Source organism: Chelmon rostratus, chromosome 5 (assembly GCF_017976325.1).
Source record: "Chelmon rostratus isolate fCheRos1 chromosome 5, fCheRos1.pri, whole genome shotgun sequence".
In the NCBI taxonomy this organism is placed as follows: domain Eukaryota; kingdom Metazoa; phylum Chordata; class Actinopteri; order Chaetodontiformes; family Chaetodontidae; genus Chelmon; species Chelmon rostratus.
This window is the reverse complement of record NC_055662.1, coordinates 2,682,977-2,700,269: the sequence shown is the minus strand read 5'-3', so window position 1 is coordinate 2,700,269 and position 17,293 is coordinate 2,682,977. Positions and strand designations below refer to the sequence as shown.

Here is a 17,293-nt window from a genome sequence, read left to right as displayed (position 1 = left end):
AGTGGTAAAGGTTGCCGACCCCTGGTCTATGGCTTCGACCCCACGACTGTGTCAATTAATTGCGCATGCGCGGTTCTCCGCCAACGTGACCGTGATGCATTCATAGAGCTAGAAAATGATACACACGCTATTCACCAGTAACCTCGTTTTTTCATACTTAAATTCATTCAGCCAAGGCTTCAAACCAGAAATCAGATTTCTTTTCAACGTATTATGGTCGTTTTTCCCGATGTCTCCCTCTCTGCTGTTTATTTTGTCCCGTCTAATTGAGTGGCAGTATGACGTTAGCTTACTGACAAAAGGCAGCTAATCATGTTGCAAAACTGAGACAAAACTGAGTTAAATGTGATTAATAAATCATTGAAACTTGACAGTGGAGTGTGTCGGTGTAAAAGCGCCTCTCGGGTGGAAGCCTGTCAGTATGTGTCGCCCCCCAGTGGCTGCCCCTGCTCTCTGCACCCACTCGCCTCATTTTTCATTTTTGAGGGACATAAACACAGAACAGACTTCTTTCTGCTGCCAGAGGCCGTTCAAATACCTGCAGCAGGAGGGAGCGTCATCACAACACGTCTGAGAAGTTTATCAGTCCTTCATTTTCTATTTGTTCCATGAACATCTTATCGTCTCTCCTTTCTGACCACAAAGAGGGAACAGTATTTGATAACAGCACTGTATGTTTAGTGCGTATAGTTCACAAAACCCAGTGACAGTTTTGTGAACTATTTTTAAAAAGAGTTTAAAAAGAGTAGGTCTCTCTGGAGAGGAGATGACATCACCTCTGTTTGCATCATCATAATGTTCCCACAGGCATTGAGAACTCGTTATAGGATAGTTAGAGTCTGGCCTGTATTAATCTCTTATCTCCTATTTTATAGTACAGCCCCCTCCTGTGCTTCAATATGAGCATGAGATTGGTCATGATGCCTGCTCATGCAAGGACAGGACCTGGAAAGTTTAGAATGATTCATTTTTCAAGCTATTTCCCAAAAATGTAATTCAATACATTTTACAGTTTCTTTCTCCAGATAAATTCTAATTTAGCTAAATTACTACTCAATTAAACAATTCAGTTTTTAATTCAAGCTTTTCATTCATACAAAGTTAATGTGAGCATGGGGAAATGAGGATAGAATATGGATTTAGTGGCATTACAGAGCAATGTACATTTACTTTACCTCACATAATTCAAAGATTATGACACAATATTTGTGGGTTTTGCTTTCATTGTACTAAATTTGAAGCACTTCTTTAAAATTATCATTTAATCGTTTTCATGATTAGTCCGACCAAACAAAAACACACAAAGTGAACTGAAAACAGAATTGTCACAGGCCGGATACGAATGATGATTTTGGTTTCATATACATATAGAGGGAGACATGTGTGCAGTCATGGCATCACACCTAGGATCCTGAAGACCTGTGCTCGCCAGCTGTCTCCTGTACTGGAACATCTGTTCAACCTGAGCCTGAGTCAGGAGAAAGTCCCGAAGCTGTGGAAGACGTCCTGCCTGGTTCCAGTCCCCAAGAAGCCGAGGCCATCTGACCCAGTCGCCCTCACATCCCATGAGATGAAAGTCCTGGAGAGATTGGTCCTAGCCCAGCTGAGTCCACAGGTGAAGACATTCCTGGACCCCCTGCAGTTTGCCCCATTTAGTTGTCGATGACACAATGAACGTGGCACGGCTCACGGACAAAGACAGCATTAGGAAAATACTAACAAGAAACGTAATATGACAAAGACAACTCTGGAATTACACATACATGAAATGTAGCGTGGCTGAAGACAAAGACAAGACTAGAAAACACACGAAATGAGGCTAAAGAGTCTGGGAAAAACAACAGATATTCAAACCACATGAAACACACCAGGGACTAAGAGACAAGGCATGGGAAGGGAACTAAGATAACACAAGAAAATAGTGGACAAACATTTACATGACACGTGGCAAGGATAAGGACAATGACAAAACGAGAATCACACTTTGGGCTGTGGCTTGGCTGAGGACAAAGACAACACTAAGAAACAATGGACAACACTCACTCGGATTGTGGCATGGTTAGAGACAAGGACAAGACAAGCAAACACTCACATGAAACATGGCACAGACATGAACAAGACAACACAAGGAAAAACACCGTGATCTCCGGGTCTCGCAGTACTCCCTCAAAATGACTCCCTCAAGATGACTCCCTCCACCTGCGAGCCGACAACAGACACCTGGCGCTTCTCTATCCTCACCATCACCGGGGCTCACGTCTTCTTTGGGGCAGTGTGAAGGTTGTGCTCACGACAGCCACTATATTAAAAGGTGGCCCCCGGACCTCAAATCCAGTGAAACCTTTTCTAACACAGTAAACCGTCGTAGTGAAACACACCTGTAAACACGACCCAGAGAGTCCAGCAAAACCTCACGGTCACAAGTGAACACGGAAAAGCCTCCGACTGAATCCGGTAACACATCTCACATTCATAAGTTCTGGACCCGCACCAGTCCGTTGATGCGTCACTCGTGGCGCAGAAAAGGGCTTTGATCGTTGACGTCACGGTCACGGTTGTCGCTTGAGTCATTTAGTCCGTTTCCATAGCATATCATATTGTCAAGGGATCCCTTAGTTAGGGTTATTTTCTCACCCTTGACGAATCTCCTCTATGAGCAGTACACACAAACAAAACACTTTTGTTATTTTATTTAGGGAGAAAATGGTCCTGATTGACGTCCCGAATTTCAGTCTGTTGCTCTTCAACCACAAGATGGCAGTATTAATCCACACTGAGAGCAGAGCAAATCCAGCTCATATGGTACCTGAATGCAATGCAATACCTGAAAGTACAGCCAAGTACACTTAAGGAGAAAATGGTGTACAGCATAACATCAAGAAATACAAGTTCTGATGCTGAGAGGCCAATAACATCAGGATGTTTTACAAACTATCAGCACTGTGTGTTAATGAATACAGTTTACAGACTGAGTCATTAGATATAGTTCAGAGGTTGTGGGCGAGGTGTGAAAAAAAGAGAAGTCAAACGAGGTGATTCCTCTGAATGACACCTAAGTTGTTGTTTCTTTAATAAATGCATGAAGACATTCAAGTGAATAATCCATCCATCCATCCATTATCTATACACCGCTGAATCCTTTGCAGGGTCACAGGGTGGGGGGCTGGAGCCTATCCCAGCCGTCTCTCGGGCGAAGGCAGGGGACACCCTGGGCAGGTCGCCAGCCTACCACAGGGCTACACATATAGACAGACAACCATGCACACCACTCATTCACACCTAAGGACAATTTAGAATGATCAATTAACCTCAGCATGTTTTTGGACTGTGGGAGGAAGCCGGAGAACCTGGTGAAAACCCACGCTGCACAGGGAGAACATGCAAACTCCACACAGAAAGATCCCAGGCGGGATGAAAACAATCACCTATCACTACGTGATTATACAGCATCTAACTCTACATACAAAATATTAGTGGACTGCTGAGCCTTGGAGATCAAGACTGCCTTTATTGACATTGAGCATGGATATGTCAACCAAACCCCCGTGTTAGAAACAAGATAATAAAAAAGGTAAGAAAGAATAAAAAATATTATAATAAATAACATAATAAATAAAATAATAGAATAAAATAAACTAACACGCAGTCAAATAAAAATCTGTGTAAATACAATAAAAATATAATCAGAAATAAAAATATATTAAGACAATAAACATACACTACAACAATAAAATACCAACAACAGCTGAAATATACTAAAATGTATACTCAACGCAGCTGACAATTTAGGTAAGCATGTGTGTTGTTAAATGTTAGGTTTAGGTTTGAAAATGGACATCAAAGGGCCCCGGGTCTTTGATGTGGATCATTTCAAACAGACATCAAGGGCCCCGGGTCTTTGATGTCAGGGGTTACCATGGCAACCACTATGTTTTGTACCTGTGGCAACCCCCCCATCAAAGACCCGGGGCCCTTTGATGTCCATTTCAAACCTACATAACATAGTGGTTGGCATGGCAACCAACATGTTTCTGTCACAGGAACGCACCATAGTGGTTGCCATAGCAACCACAGAATTTCTTATTCCCACTATAGCCACAAAAGTTTCATTTAAACTTCATTTACCAAATTGTCAGATTTAATAAAATGAAATTGGTTCACTTTAATTAAGCTTGCAGAGGACAAAACAAATCATGTTGGTTGTAATGAAACAAACTGAGTTAGTGTAACAGTAAAAGTCTCATGTGATTTATTCAATAATGGCCGAGTTAGAGTTACTTCAAAAGATCCACGCACATTGTTACCTCAGTGTTTTTTAAGTTGAGTCTGTGTATTCTGAGTATACGTACCTGAGGGGTTTTTGGGGGGCTCTCGCTCCGATGCAGCTCTCTGAGTGATCTTCAGAGGATGATCTGGTGGCACAAGTGTCCACTGTTCTGTCTCTCTGCCTGAAGTGGAAGAAGTGGAGTAGGCTGAAAAAATAAAATAAAACATTGGTTCAACTTTAAATAAATGAAGCAATCAATCAAATGAAATATTTGACCTTGACTGGATGTCAACAATTCATTGAGTTGAAATTGTATTTTTGATCTCTATGCAAGCTACTTTCTGAAGGTGGAGCTAACCAAACACGACACAAAACATCATGTACAATCAGAACATGTAATAAAATGGAGAATGGTTTTTGCATATTTTTTAATGACAGTTGCACTACAGTTAAGGTCGTAAATTGCAAATAATAATCCTCTGGATCGCGTAATTTTTTGTCAAGCCATCAGATTCATTTTGAGGAATAAAATGTAGTAATTTATAATTGCATAACAGTCAAGGAAAGGTCACAAAACAGTCACCAACCACGAGTGTACCGTGGGGACAATGAAAACACTCACTAAAAGTACTGTAATGAAATGCTGAGTATAAGACAAAGACACTGACTAGAAAAGCCATGTATAGGTCACATTACAAATATTCTTAGTTTGGTATGATGGTGGCACAAGAACAGGCAATAAGTTCACCTGAATTAAAATACCAATGGCTATGAATGTTCTTTTTTTTTGTTATGTTTATTTTTAAATCACCAAAGGGATGTTACCATCCAGACTAACCTGTGATTTAATTCTATAAACAACTAGAAAAACTGCTGTTGGTGACTGACAACCAGGTATATTCCCAAACGTGTCAATCTACTTTTTGGTCATGCTCACTATGGCGAATTTGTTGTGTATGAGAGGAGAGGTCATAGGGTTATCAATATCAATAGCGTTCACCATCACCATCATCCAGAAAATATGTCCAGAAAATTTGAAAAGATTAAGAAGAAAGCTGTTTAAGATACATTAATTCTAAGTGGAGACTTTGACCTGGTGGTGGCACTAGAGGAAAAGTCATACCAAGAATTGCATTGATTTTCAAGGTGTCATAAATCTGTCCATATAATTTGAAAATGTACAGATGCAAGCTTTTAAAGAGACTAAGTGTAACTGGAGCAAAGGGAATAGACTTCAAAATCCTCAACCTATTCTACAACAAGTTAAGGACCACAGCGCTAGAGGACAGGCCATTAGGTCACCAAAACGAACACTTATTTTGCTGTAGGGGACATGAATGTGGACTGTGAATTTGAAACAAAAAAACGTGGTTCGGAGAGCCACTGCTACAACAAGACAAAAAGAAAACTGCCTTCTTACCACTGCCATGGGATATTTCTGACATGTCTGTCCTGAGGCCCCCAGCCAGCCTACTGAGATAGGTGCAGTGCTGTTGCATCTCCCTCATCACAATGATCATCTTCTCTTGAAGTAGATAGTGAGGGTATTTCTGGTCTCTGGAATCACATGAATAACACTGCTTCAACACAAGTCTGACCTGTAGATTCTTAACAGCCATATCTAAATAAACAAAAAGATAAGCAGTATTTGCGTATCCCATAACCAGGTGCAGGCTGCAAACATTTTGATTAACAGAAAGACACTTGCACACCGAAGATTTGCTCTGTTTTTGTTCTTTTTCTATGGGCTTCTACTCAGCTGCTTGTAAGCCCTTAAATGAATACATAGATTAATTAATATTTAATTTAAGTAATAAAACTTAAAAAACAAAACTTCCCGATCTCTGTGAACATACGACTAACTTATATCCATTCTTACACAACAATGCTGATTTAATGACTGAAACAACCCCCTTGTTAAGTGTAACAGCCATTTCTGGAGCAAACTTATGTTGCGTTGGCTGCAGGCTCTCATCTTTTTTACATGCTGCAGTGCAACAGAAGAAGCAAGCAGCACATAACACTGCACCGTGGTTACAGTGCTGATTTTGTAGTTTCCTGTGTACCAACTGAATTCAAATAGTTTCGTCATTACCACTACCTACCTCTAAGTTTAAAAGTGACCTAATGAGAAAGCAGATCCTCAGTGTGTAGGTGTTTTTCTGTGCTGTTTTAAGTTGATAAGCCAAAAGTTTACATTTGGTATTATCTGTAATACAAAATGAATTAAGATAAACTGTGTAGCATACAGCATGTATGCAGTAACATATATATCATAACTTTGGTTAAGCATGCACACAGATACACACAAGAGCATTAAAGATTTGTTCCATACCACCACTGTTCAATTCCCATGGCCATATGAGAGTGTCTGTCCCACTCTCTTCTCCCACCACAGAGCGTCTGCTCTCCACCTTGTCCTCATCGATGTGTTCCTCCTCTGGCACCCGCTCATTGTAGGTCTTGATAGTTTGAAAGAGTTTTCTCTTTTCTTCCCCAAGTTTCCTTTGTCGGAGGTGACGGATTTTGTTGCTGTTTAAAATTCAGTTAAAATGATGCACAAACATATGTATGCAGGTATCAGACATTTAAATGCCATCCATCCATTTTCTTTCGCTTATCTGGGGCCGGGTCGCGGGGGCAGCAGTCTAAGCAGGGAAGCCCAGACTTCCCTCTCCCCAGACACTTTCCCAGCTCTTCCGGGGGGACCCCGAGGCGTTCCCAGGCCAGCCAAGCGACATAGTCCCTCCAGCGTGTCCTGGATTTTCCCCGGGGCCTCTTCCCGGTGGGGCATGCCCGGAACACCCTCCCAGGAAGGCGTCCAGGAGGCCACCTCAGCTGGCTCCTCTCGACGTGGAGGAGCAGCGGCTCTACTCTGAGCTCCTCCCGAGAGACAGAGCTCCTCACCCTATCTCTCTATCCCTAAGGGAGCGCCCCGCCACTGTGCGGAGGAAACTCATTTCAGCCGCTTGTATCCGAGATCTCGTTCTTTCGGTCGTGACCCAAAGTTCATGACCATAGGTGAGGGTAGGAATGTAGATTGACTGGTAAATCGAGAGCTTTGGCTTTCGGCTCAGCTCCTTCTTCACCACGACAGACCGGTACAACGACCGCAGTACTGCTGCCGTCGCGCCGATCCGCCTGTCAATCTCCCATCCTCCATCCATCACTTGAGGCAGGAGCTCCCTTCCAACCCAGAGGGGACAAGCCACCCTTTTCCTTGGAGGTGCTGATTCTCATCCCAGCCGCTTCGCACTCAAACCACCCCAACACATGCTGGAGGTCCTGGTTCGAAGAAACCAACAGGACAACATCATGCGCAAAAAGCAGAGATGAGATCCTGTGGACCCAAAACCAGACTCCCTCCGGCCCTTGGCTGCGCCTCGAAAGCACCTCCCACAGAATGCCACGAGGGACACGGTCAAATGGCTTCTCCAAGTCCACAAAACACATGTGGACTGGTTGGGCAAACTCCCACGAACCCTCGAACACCCTGCGGAGGGTGTAGAGCTGGTCCAGTGTTCCACGACCAGGACGAAAACCGCATTGTTCCTCCTGAATCCGAGGTTCGACTATTGGCCAAATTCTCCTCCCCAGTACCCTGGAATAGACTTTACCAGGGAGGCTGATAAGTATGATCCCCCTGTAGTTGGAGTACACCCTCTGGTCCCCCTTCTTGAATAGAGGGACCACCACCCCGGTCTGCAGTCCAGGGGCACTGTCCCCAACTGCCACACGATGTTGCAGAGGCGTGTCAACCAAGACCGCCCGACAACATCCAGAGACTTGAGGTACTCAGGGCGGATCTCATCCACCCCCAGTGCCTTGCCACCAAGGAGCTTCCGAACTACCTCGGTGACCTCAGCCTGAGTGATGGATGAGCCAACCTCTGGGTCCCCAGCCCCTGCTTCCTCTACGGAAGGCGTGGCAATGGGATTGAGGAGATCCTCAAAGTACTCTTTCCACCGCCCGACAATATCCCCAGTCGAAGTCAACAGCTCCCCACCTCCACTGTAAACAGTGTTGGTGGGGTACTGCTTCCCCCCTCTGAGGCGCTGGACGGTTTGCCAGAATATCCTTGTGGCCGACTGATAATCCTCCTCCATGGCCTCCCCGAACTTTTCCCATACCCGAGTTTTTGCTTCCACAATTGCCCGTGCCGCAGCACGCTTGGCCTGCCAAACCAACCACGCTCGATAGGACTTATCTATCTATGTCGCTCGGCTGGCCATCACCTAGGACCTGTTTGCCTTGGGAGACCCTACCAGGGGCAATAAGCCCCAGACAACATAGCTCCTAGGATCATTTGAGTACTCAAACCCCTCCACCACAATAAGGTGGCGGTTCAAGGAGGGGACATTTAGATGCATTAGTGTTAAAGATTAAACCTTGTAAATTATCAATTAGATAAAAATGGCAGAACAGAAGACATTACAAAAGAAAAAACATCTTAAAAATGCAAAGGAACACATTAAGTCTGAGCACTGAGTCAGGTTTCCAAAACAATCCAGATAAGGCATCTGCAAGAAAGATAAATAAGGAAAAAATCTAAAGGAGTTATCGACATATTGGCCTGACTACAAAGGCTGGCTTTGTTTTGATGAACACCAAGAAACATGCTTGGACTGCTGAAGGTCTGCTGTTAGCACATATTTTTCTTATACAATCTCATACAAGGATTGAAAGAATAAAAACAGGTTTTACAAAAGGAAATTGATGCAAGGCAGCCACTAATAACCAAACATCCTTAATTACTTAATCCTCATGTAAATACAGGTTTCAGAAAAATGATTTAAAACTTACCAGACTTGGTCATGTATTTGGTCGTGAGGGCACAGATAGGTAACTGTTGACCATGTCTACCTCCTCCCCAGCTGTGTGCCTGCACAATTCTGGTTCCTGCCACTCCAAATGATCAGACAACACCAAGAAAGAAAAATGAATGCCCAATCTCAAATGTTATGATGAAGAATATGTAGTATCTCACGCTTGGTTGAATGGGCCTTGGCATGCATAATGGAAAGGAATGGCTTCATCTGCAGTAATGGCCTCAGGTCGAGCATGGACACTGCCACCTTCTCTAAATAGGGCCAGTACTTGCAGGCAATGTCTGTGCAGTAAAACTGGCCCTTTGTGGCTGCCTGGAGCTCCGACTGCAGGTAGAGGGGATATGCAAAAATTTCTCCCCTTAAGTAGCACCCCATGCCTGCAAACAGCCACCTCAAGGCCTTCCTCGTCCAATTTGTTTGCCCTCCTGGCAGTCTCCCGTGCTGCAGACCACTGACTGGCTCCGCACACTCCTTTGCCTGCTGTCTGCATGACAATATATTCTGGTTAAAACCATAAGCAGTGATTTTCCTCTCTACCTACTTATTTTGTCCATCAGGAGTTAGGTTGCATCACACCAAATGACACCTCTAATAAATATAGACACTAAAGGTTTACTTTCAAACTACTCCTAAAGGTTTTGCTGGGGCTAAAGGAACTTCAGAAAATGCATCTTCCATTCCCATTACAGCCACACAAAACCATAAAACCAAACACAAATTTGCTTGGGAGAGGTGCACCATGATGCTACATGTGATTCTGGCATGCTAGGATACTAGCCTGCGTTATATAAGATGATACCAACTGGTCTAGAGGGATACAATAACTATTAACCAATGGAAAATCATACATTTTTAATTATTGGCCACATATTTTGTCTTAAAAAAGGGTGCAAACACTATAACACAATATATTTTACTAACACTTTTCAGGGTACTCCTCAACAAAGTGGTTAACATCAGCATCCTTGGCAATAAAGGTGCCATCAAAATATGGTTCCTCTGTCCTTAAAGAAAATAATGAGGAAAAGATTATGCTCAGCATCAAACATTATTTGCTCAGTTTGTTTTTCAAAGTAGGAAAAAAAGAAAAAAAATCTAACCCTTTTGACTGAAATCGGTACCATTTCAGGTTGCCATCTGCACAAACAGCAAGCATGTTTGGAGTACATGCTGGGCAGGTGAAGTGCTGTACCCCTGCCATTGTTTCACACTGATGGAGGCAGAAAGTGTACTTCAAGTAGCTCTGTTGGAACACATCTCCATGTCTTCTTGAATTTCACCATCAGAGCCACTGAAAAGATTTTGTCTGCATTCACAGATGCTGGCCAATACCCACTTTTTAATCAGATCACCCCTGTCAGGGGTCCACTGTGCAATGCATGACGTACATGCCAACCATGGCAAGTGCCAAATTATATCGACCTAAAAACCAAAAGTAGTAAATTAAATGCATTGTTATTTTTTGACACAAATGAACAGAAAAAAGATACAAATAGAAAGGCATAGGCATACCACTCATGCAAATCAAAATAACGGCTTTTCCTCCAGGTTCTGTGAGGTTTGCAGGGTCGCAGGTGCATATTTTGATGGGTCTCACTGTGGACAACAAGCAGAGTGCGAGGTTTTTGTGGGTGTGTATGTCACAATCCATACACAGCCACTCCTCAGGCATGCTGTCTCTGCAGCGAATAATGGCAGGAGAAGCACAGCGGCTGCAGGTCCTCTCCGGAACAATATTGCAGGAGAGCAAACAGTTCAGGTGATCAGACCTTGCTTTCCGCCACTCATCTTGGGCTGTAGACTGGCACAAGCACTATGATGTGGATGTTGAAGGATGGTCATCAACTTTAACACTGGCTGAGGACAGGATATCCTGAAGTTTCTGCATCTCAATGTCTGAGTGACAGATAAAATTAAATGAACATCCATTTCACACGTTTTGCTTATTCGTTTAATTAGAGCTATGCCATGAAGGTGGTGACAGAAATTAGCTAGGGTCACTGTGGAAACTTCCTCAGATGACTCAACACTGGCAAATGCAGAATCTAAAACAATAAATAGGAATTATAGAGAAAAAATGTTTCATCTGTTACAGCCATAAGAAATGTTCATTTACTGACAATAAAATTGAAATATTACATATAAACGATGGCAAATAATGGCCAATAAGTTCAGACAATGATTGTAAAGCCTATCACCAACTGACAGAAGTCCCTTAGTTTTCCACTGTGGACAGTGCAAAGCTGGTTGTCTGTCATGACATTCATATGCTAGAGCCTTTGTCCCCTGCATAGTCCTTGCATCCCTCACATCCTCTTCATGATCACCCATTTCTTTTGTGGCAGTTTAGAGGCTGGACTACCTGTAGCTGAAGAACGTCTTCGTGTCTCGCTGGATCGACTTCTTTTTAATGCTGGACGTCCATCAGCATCTCTCTCCAACCATCGGTTTTGAAACTTATTGGGAGGCTTGCCCTTGGGTTTCTTCACCTTGCATAAAAACAAAATGAACAATGATTAATCTGAAATCTCCAATAATCCTTTATTGTTTCAATAATGATACTCACTTTGTTTTGAGCCAGAAGCAGGTCTGCAAGGAAAATTTCATCCTCTGCTCTCCCTCTGTCTTGAGCAGCCATTGCACCAATACTAATTTAAAAAGAAAAGACAAAAGAAAAAAAAGTCAGGCCAAAATAAAAGCTGAGAATGTGGGAGACAGCAGGACACCACTATGGCTGACTGGTAAACTGAATTTTCACTTTTATTACGACAAATGCATGTGCAATGGCAAGATTAGTTTTTTTTTTGCTTCTGATTTAAATAATGTTATGATCAATTCATTGGGTATTGATGTTTGTTCAATGAATGGATGTTAGAAATAATTGTAATTCATTTTTTTGCTCACTCGTCAGAGGCTATTAAATGTTTGCCTCTATGTAGCAGCGTACTGATTAAAGCAGAAAGACAGAAGAGAATGCACACTTCAATATTTATATGTCAAAATTCATACTGTCATCACTGAAATGAACTTATTCTGACATCATATTTTTTTCTCATATTGCCAGACTTAGTGGCTTTTAGTTACCTTCATAACAAGAAGAAAATGGCAGGCACTCAGTGTTTTGGACAGAGATTAATGTGGCACATATAAATATACCATAGAATAACAAAACTCACATCAAGACAGCAGGTCCTCAGCAGAGAGAGAAAGAGAAAGTGAGACAGACAGACAGACAGACAGACAGACAATGTATGTGTGTGGAGGGTGTGTGTGTGTGTGTGCGCGCGCGCGCGCGCGTCAGGTATGAGGCTTTTTAAAGAAACGGGAATAGGTGGAGGTGCACGGAGAAAGCTGGGCGGGAGCTGTTGGACAAAGGAAAAGGAAAACAGAACAAACAAATGTTTAGCTATGTCTCTTACAGCGTAAACGTTGCTTGTACTGATTATCCGTATCCTAGCAACCAAAGCCTCTCTGGTCTTTGCGCTTCTTCTCCCGCCTCTCCTCCACTGTGATTGGACGGCTGAGTAAAAGCTGACATTGACAAGCGTGAAACAGTTGAACACCTTCAGCTATCGGCGACCAGAAAATAAGCTTATATTATTATACAGCTCCTTTCACTGAAGCTAGCTCTCAGCTTTCAGCTAGTTGTAAACCTAAATGCTAATGGACCTAAGTTAAGTTTCAAATTTCATTTCATCAAACGTCTCGACCGACAAGTGAAATGTAATGAACATGATTACACCCCAAGCTGTTTAACAAACGCCATTCTTAGTTTTAAAAATACTTTTCATCAGTCATGCAGCTCCCAGGTGTGGGAGTGAACTCAATGCTTCTTGTTGTCCGCGGGTGCTGAGAAAATTGTCTCCCCCTGCTGGCAGTGCACTTTCATGCAGGCGTGACACGCCTGGGATCATCAAACAGTCTGAATTCAACTAAATAGTTCATACATACACTACATTGAGATGGGGAATTGTTTAGACCCAAATGATCTTTGCAATGGATCGTACAGTCTTGTTTCTCAGCGCAGCGTAATAAGCTGCTTTTATTATATATATATATAAAAAAGGAACATGGCTTGGAGGAAGCTGTTGTCCCAGACAAGTTGGCAGAGTGGCTGTCAGTGTGATGTGTCACACTCAGTGGGGCAACAAAATGACAAAGCTAATTGTCGTCTTGCGTCTCAACAATCAAAAAAACTCCTGAGACCTCTGAAGAGCTTTTTCTATTCCATTATTTTTCCTAAACTGACTTGGATGTTAAACTTCTGACTGCAATGCAATGCCAAGAGGAGAACATGGAGAAGAGCCCGCTCAGCCAGCTCATCCTGAGGCTCAGCTCCTCTCAGGACAGCCCTCACACAATCTGGACCCCCAAAATCATAGAACAACAAAAACAACATTACATAAACTATTGGACATCTACCACAACAACACAAAGCAAACTTCAGTGTTATTTGGCTCTAAACAGAAAGTACACGGTGGCAGAATATCTGAGCACCGTGACTGATGAGACACTGAGGAAGATTCTGACCATGTACAGACTCAGTGACCACAGCTTGGCCATAGAGACGGGCAGACACAGGCAGACCTGGCTGCCCAGAGAGGACAGGTTTTGTCAGCTCTGTCCACACAGACAGGTGGAGACGGAGACACACTTCCTGCTGCACTGCAGCAAATACGAACAGGCGAGAGCAGAGTTCCTCTCAAAAATCAAAGTTTCAGTCACTGACTTTGATTCTCTGCCTGATCAAATTAAAATGCAGCACATCCTTGGAGAGAACAGAGTCAGCAGCTTAGCAGCAGCTAAATATGTCAAACTGTGTCACAGCCTGAGAGACAACCAACACAACACCTGACACACCTGACACACCTGTATATACTTACAATCTGTTTTTGTTTTTGTTTTTTTTTCTTTTATTTAATTCATGTGTTGCAGAAAAATCGTTCTGTGACACATGAATATAAATTCATTATTTTCATTATATATATAGTTATTATTGTTAATTATCCACTTAATGTACATATCTAATTGTATGTTTAAATATCTAATCTAGCTAATCTAATTCTGTGTGAATTATCTGTTGTGTTTACTTTTGTTTTTTTTACGGTTACTTTTGTTGTTGTACTTTGTGTTTGTAATGGCTTTGGCAATATTGTTGATCTTCAGTCATGCCAATAAAGCTTATTGAAATTGAAAAATTGAAAATTGAGTGAGAGTGAGAGAGAGAGAGAGAGAGAGAGAGGGCGAGAGAGAAAGAGATATAGAGAGAGGTTCGGGGTTGGACAGAAATCACAGCTTTGACAGCTGTAATAGATTTATAGGTATACAAAGTACATATGGCATGGTATTTGCCTATGTGATATATTTATGTATGTGATGTATTAACATATTAATAGCAGATAGTATATGAACACTAATGATCTAATAAGCAGCAAAGTAGCATAGCTAATAACAATAAAGGTTGTAGTGGATGTCCGGCAGGTGAACTCAGTAGTTCAGGTTCAGCCGCTCTCCATTCGGACCTGAGATAGCACAAAGACTTGGGGGACAGATGGAGAGGGAGAGGGTCAATAGATGATCCAATGACCACTTTGTTTGAAGCATAATGTGGCCTGTAGAGGAAACTGTGAAAAAATCATTAACAGCAGAGATTTTGAAATCTTTTATTCAGTGGACAAGCACTGAAACATCTGAAACTTGTCCATAGAGCAGCTGTTTGGCTTTTAACTCAGGGTACAAGAGACTGTATCATTGTCATGGCAGCTACACTATACAATATTACTTTGCCATTGATCTGGGGTTTTTTGTCATCTCCCTTTTTTGTCATGAATTGAATATCTCCTCTGTGGTTAGAACAAATGAAACTTGCTTATTTCGTTTCTCGTACTTCCACTTTTTCATAGGGCACACAGCCAGCACAACCAACCACTTCTAATTTCTTTCTGTGGTGTGTACTTCCTCACTGTTTACCATAACGAGATGGCTGACTGACTTAAATGTTCTCCAATGTAGACACTGTCACTGTATGGTATTTCACATTTGCATGTGTCTCAATCAGAGCACCCCACTGACCTGAAAGCATGAGGAGATCAACATTTTAGCTGTCAACCCAGCTCTGCAGGTCGTGATAGACTCTGTTGGCTGGTAAACTGGGATACTTAACACATATTTGACACAGCCTTTCTCTCCAGTCAGTGTAGACTTTTATTCTGTGAGTTCGGTGCCACTGGAAGTACTTCTCATAAGCCTGCTTGTCTGCAGCCACATGCTTCAGATAGGCAGCCAGATCTGCTGTGCTCTTGAAATCATCCACGTGGATAAAGGAACCGGGGGGAGCCAGGGCCTCGTAGGTGGCCCTGCCGGGGCCGAGAACCACGGGCACGGCTCCTGCTTGAAGAGCGTTCCTCCAGAGCTTCTCACTGATGTAGTCCTTCGCCTCTGAGTTCTCAAAAGACAGGTAAAAAATACAGTTTGCAATAGTGGGCAACAGCTTCTTCCTTGACAGGGGTCTCTTGTTCCACTGACCGTACACCTCTATGCGAATATATTTCTTTAGACTTTGATAAACACTAGCCCGAGTCTGTTGAGGCTGGTATTTGCTGACCACCCAGCTGGCGAGGCAGGAACGGTTTGGAACAGCCTGGAAGCCTCTCTCATCACCTCCTAACATGGTCATTCCATAAGGGATGTAGATGTCTGCATCACGTCTGTAGCTCATTGTCCAGTTGAAGAAGCCATTGAGCTGTGTGAGGTTTGCATTGTTGACAGGGGGCTCCAGGGACAGCCACACCCAGTGCTGGGAGGCTGGCCGATCCTGGTGCAGGGGCAGCGAGGACAGACCTCTGCTCAGCTCCTGATGGTGGAAGACAACCACATCTGCAGTGGAGAAAGCAGCTTTGTTATCAGTGAGGAAACAGTGGCTGATATTGTACATCTCGAGGCATTTGTCTCCATGGAGCCCGTAGGAGTGGCCAAACGGCCAGTGCCACAAGAGGATTCTGATGTTTCTCTGAGAAACAGCTGGATGATATTTCTGTTGATAAAGCTTCTGGCCAGAGAAGCTATAATAAACCAGGGATGAGAGGGAGCTGAGGAGGAGGAGCAAGAGGAAGGCTCGGGATCCAGATGTTGTCATGGTTGACAGGTGGATTCCAGGTCAAAAGGGCACCGATCACTGGTATGGAACTCCTTAAGAGGAAGGAAGGGCAGATCAGAGATCTTACATTGTTTATTCTCGCCAGTGCAGAAGGCAAAGCGCTAAAAACAAAAACATCTTTTATTGCAGAAGCATCTGTCTGAATGCTGAAAATGTTTCACATTTTTCTTCAGACAACTGTTAGACAACATTCATCAGCTGGCTAATTATGTTATAGGTTAATTACAAATGAGGTTACATAAGATATGCCACAGACATAAAGAAATATAAAAGTCATAAAACACTTTATGAAAAGTACAGTAACCATTGTGTATTTTTGGTGGGTCAAACCTTTGGAAAATTCTTGAGAAACAGTCAATAAATAGACTATTTGTTATTACAGAGGAGTAACACAGAGCATATGGTGAAATTTATGTCTTCCTGTCAGTGTTCAGAGTTTTCAATAAGAAAAGATCTGCTCAGAATTTCTTCATCAGTTTTGCACCGCTCAAAAATACATGTTAAAGGTGTAGACTTATTTGTACATAGCTAAAAAAAACAGCAACATCCAAATTGAACAGTATGGGAATCATCAATAATTCAAACAGATGACTGATCACAGTCTTTTCTGTCAATAGTAGAACAATTACATCAGCATGTTTTTGTAAAAAGCCACTTTCTGATAAGCATAGTATCTAAATTCTGGCTACACCACAAAGTCAACATCATTTTAAGAACAGAACATTTTATGAAAAAAAAACAAACATTCAGAATAAAATCCCCGTAAGACCTAATTCTTCTACAGTTTCCATCACCCTGAGGACACATACAGTGGCATTCTGCAACTATGAACACGCAGCAAAAACTCTGACACCAGCTGAGCAGGTGGATTTAATGAAATAAAAATGTTGGCAGAGTTGCTGGCTCTTACCTGCTGACATGAGATCAGAATGCTGCCCGTCGAGCTTTTTCCTACTCAACAAATCCTCAGTTATAAACGAAATTGTGCCCCCTCAACTTTCGACTCATGTCTTGCTTCACACACACACACACACACACACA

At 42.6% G+C, this 17,293-nt stretch overlaps 1 protein-coding gene and 2 long non-coding RNA genes across 3 annotated transcripts; all 3 read right to left on the bottom strand.

Moving 5' to 3' along the window:
- Window positions 1–3,647: 3,647 nt before the first annotated feature.
- LOC121606763 lies at window positions 3,648–10,110 on the bottom strand. Its single transcript, XR_006006846.1, has 4 exons — window positions 9,071–10,110; window positions 6,603–6,799; window positions 5,688–5,824; window positions 3,648–4,472 (listed from the first exon to the last, which is right to left on the bottom strand). It is a non-coding gene; the product is annotated as an uncharacterized LOC121606763 (long non-coding RNA).
- Window positions 10,111–10,201: 91 nt separating this feature from the next.
- Window positions 10,202–13,998, bottom strand: LOC121606764. The gene is made up of 4 exons (XR_006006847.1): window positions 11,663–13,998; window positions 11,459–11,585; window positions 10,866–10,992; window positions 10,202–10,692 (listed from the first exon to the last, which is right to left on the bottom strand). It is a non-coding gene; the product is annotated as an uncharacterized LOC121606764 (long non-coding RNA).
- A 577-nt stretch (window positions 13,999–14,575) lies between these two features.
- LOC121606937 (fucosyltransferase 7) lies at window positions 14,576–17,289 on the bottom strand. The gene is made up of 2 exons (XM_041937557.1): window positions 17,163–17,289; window positions 14,576–16,284 (listed from the first exon to the last, which is right to left on the bottom strand). The coding sequence occupies exon 2, from the start codon at window positions 16,229–16,231 to the stop codon at window positions 15,194–15,196; it is 1,038 nt and encodes a 345-aa protein (XP_041793491.1). The 5' UTR covers window positions 16,232–16,284; window positions 17,163–17,289; the 3' UTR covers window positions 14,576–15,193.
- Between the last annotated feature and the right edge of the window lie 4 nt (window positions 17,290–17,293).

What these genes read in the sequence shown, in the direction of transcription:
- LOC121606937 (XM_041937557.1), bottom strand. Translation starts at nt 16,231, where the DNA reads ATGACAACATCTGGATCCCGAGCCTTCCTCTTGCTCCTCCTCCTCAGC.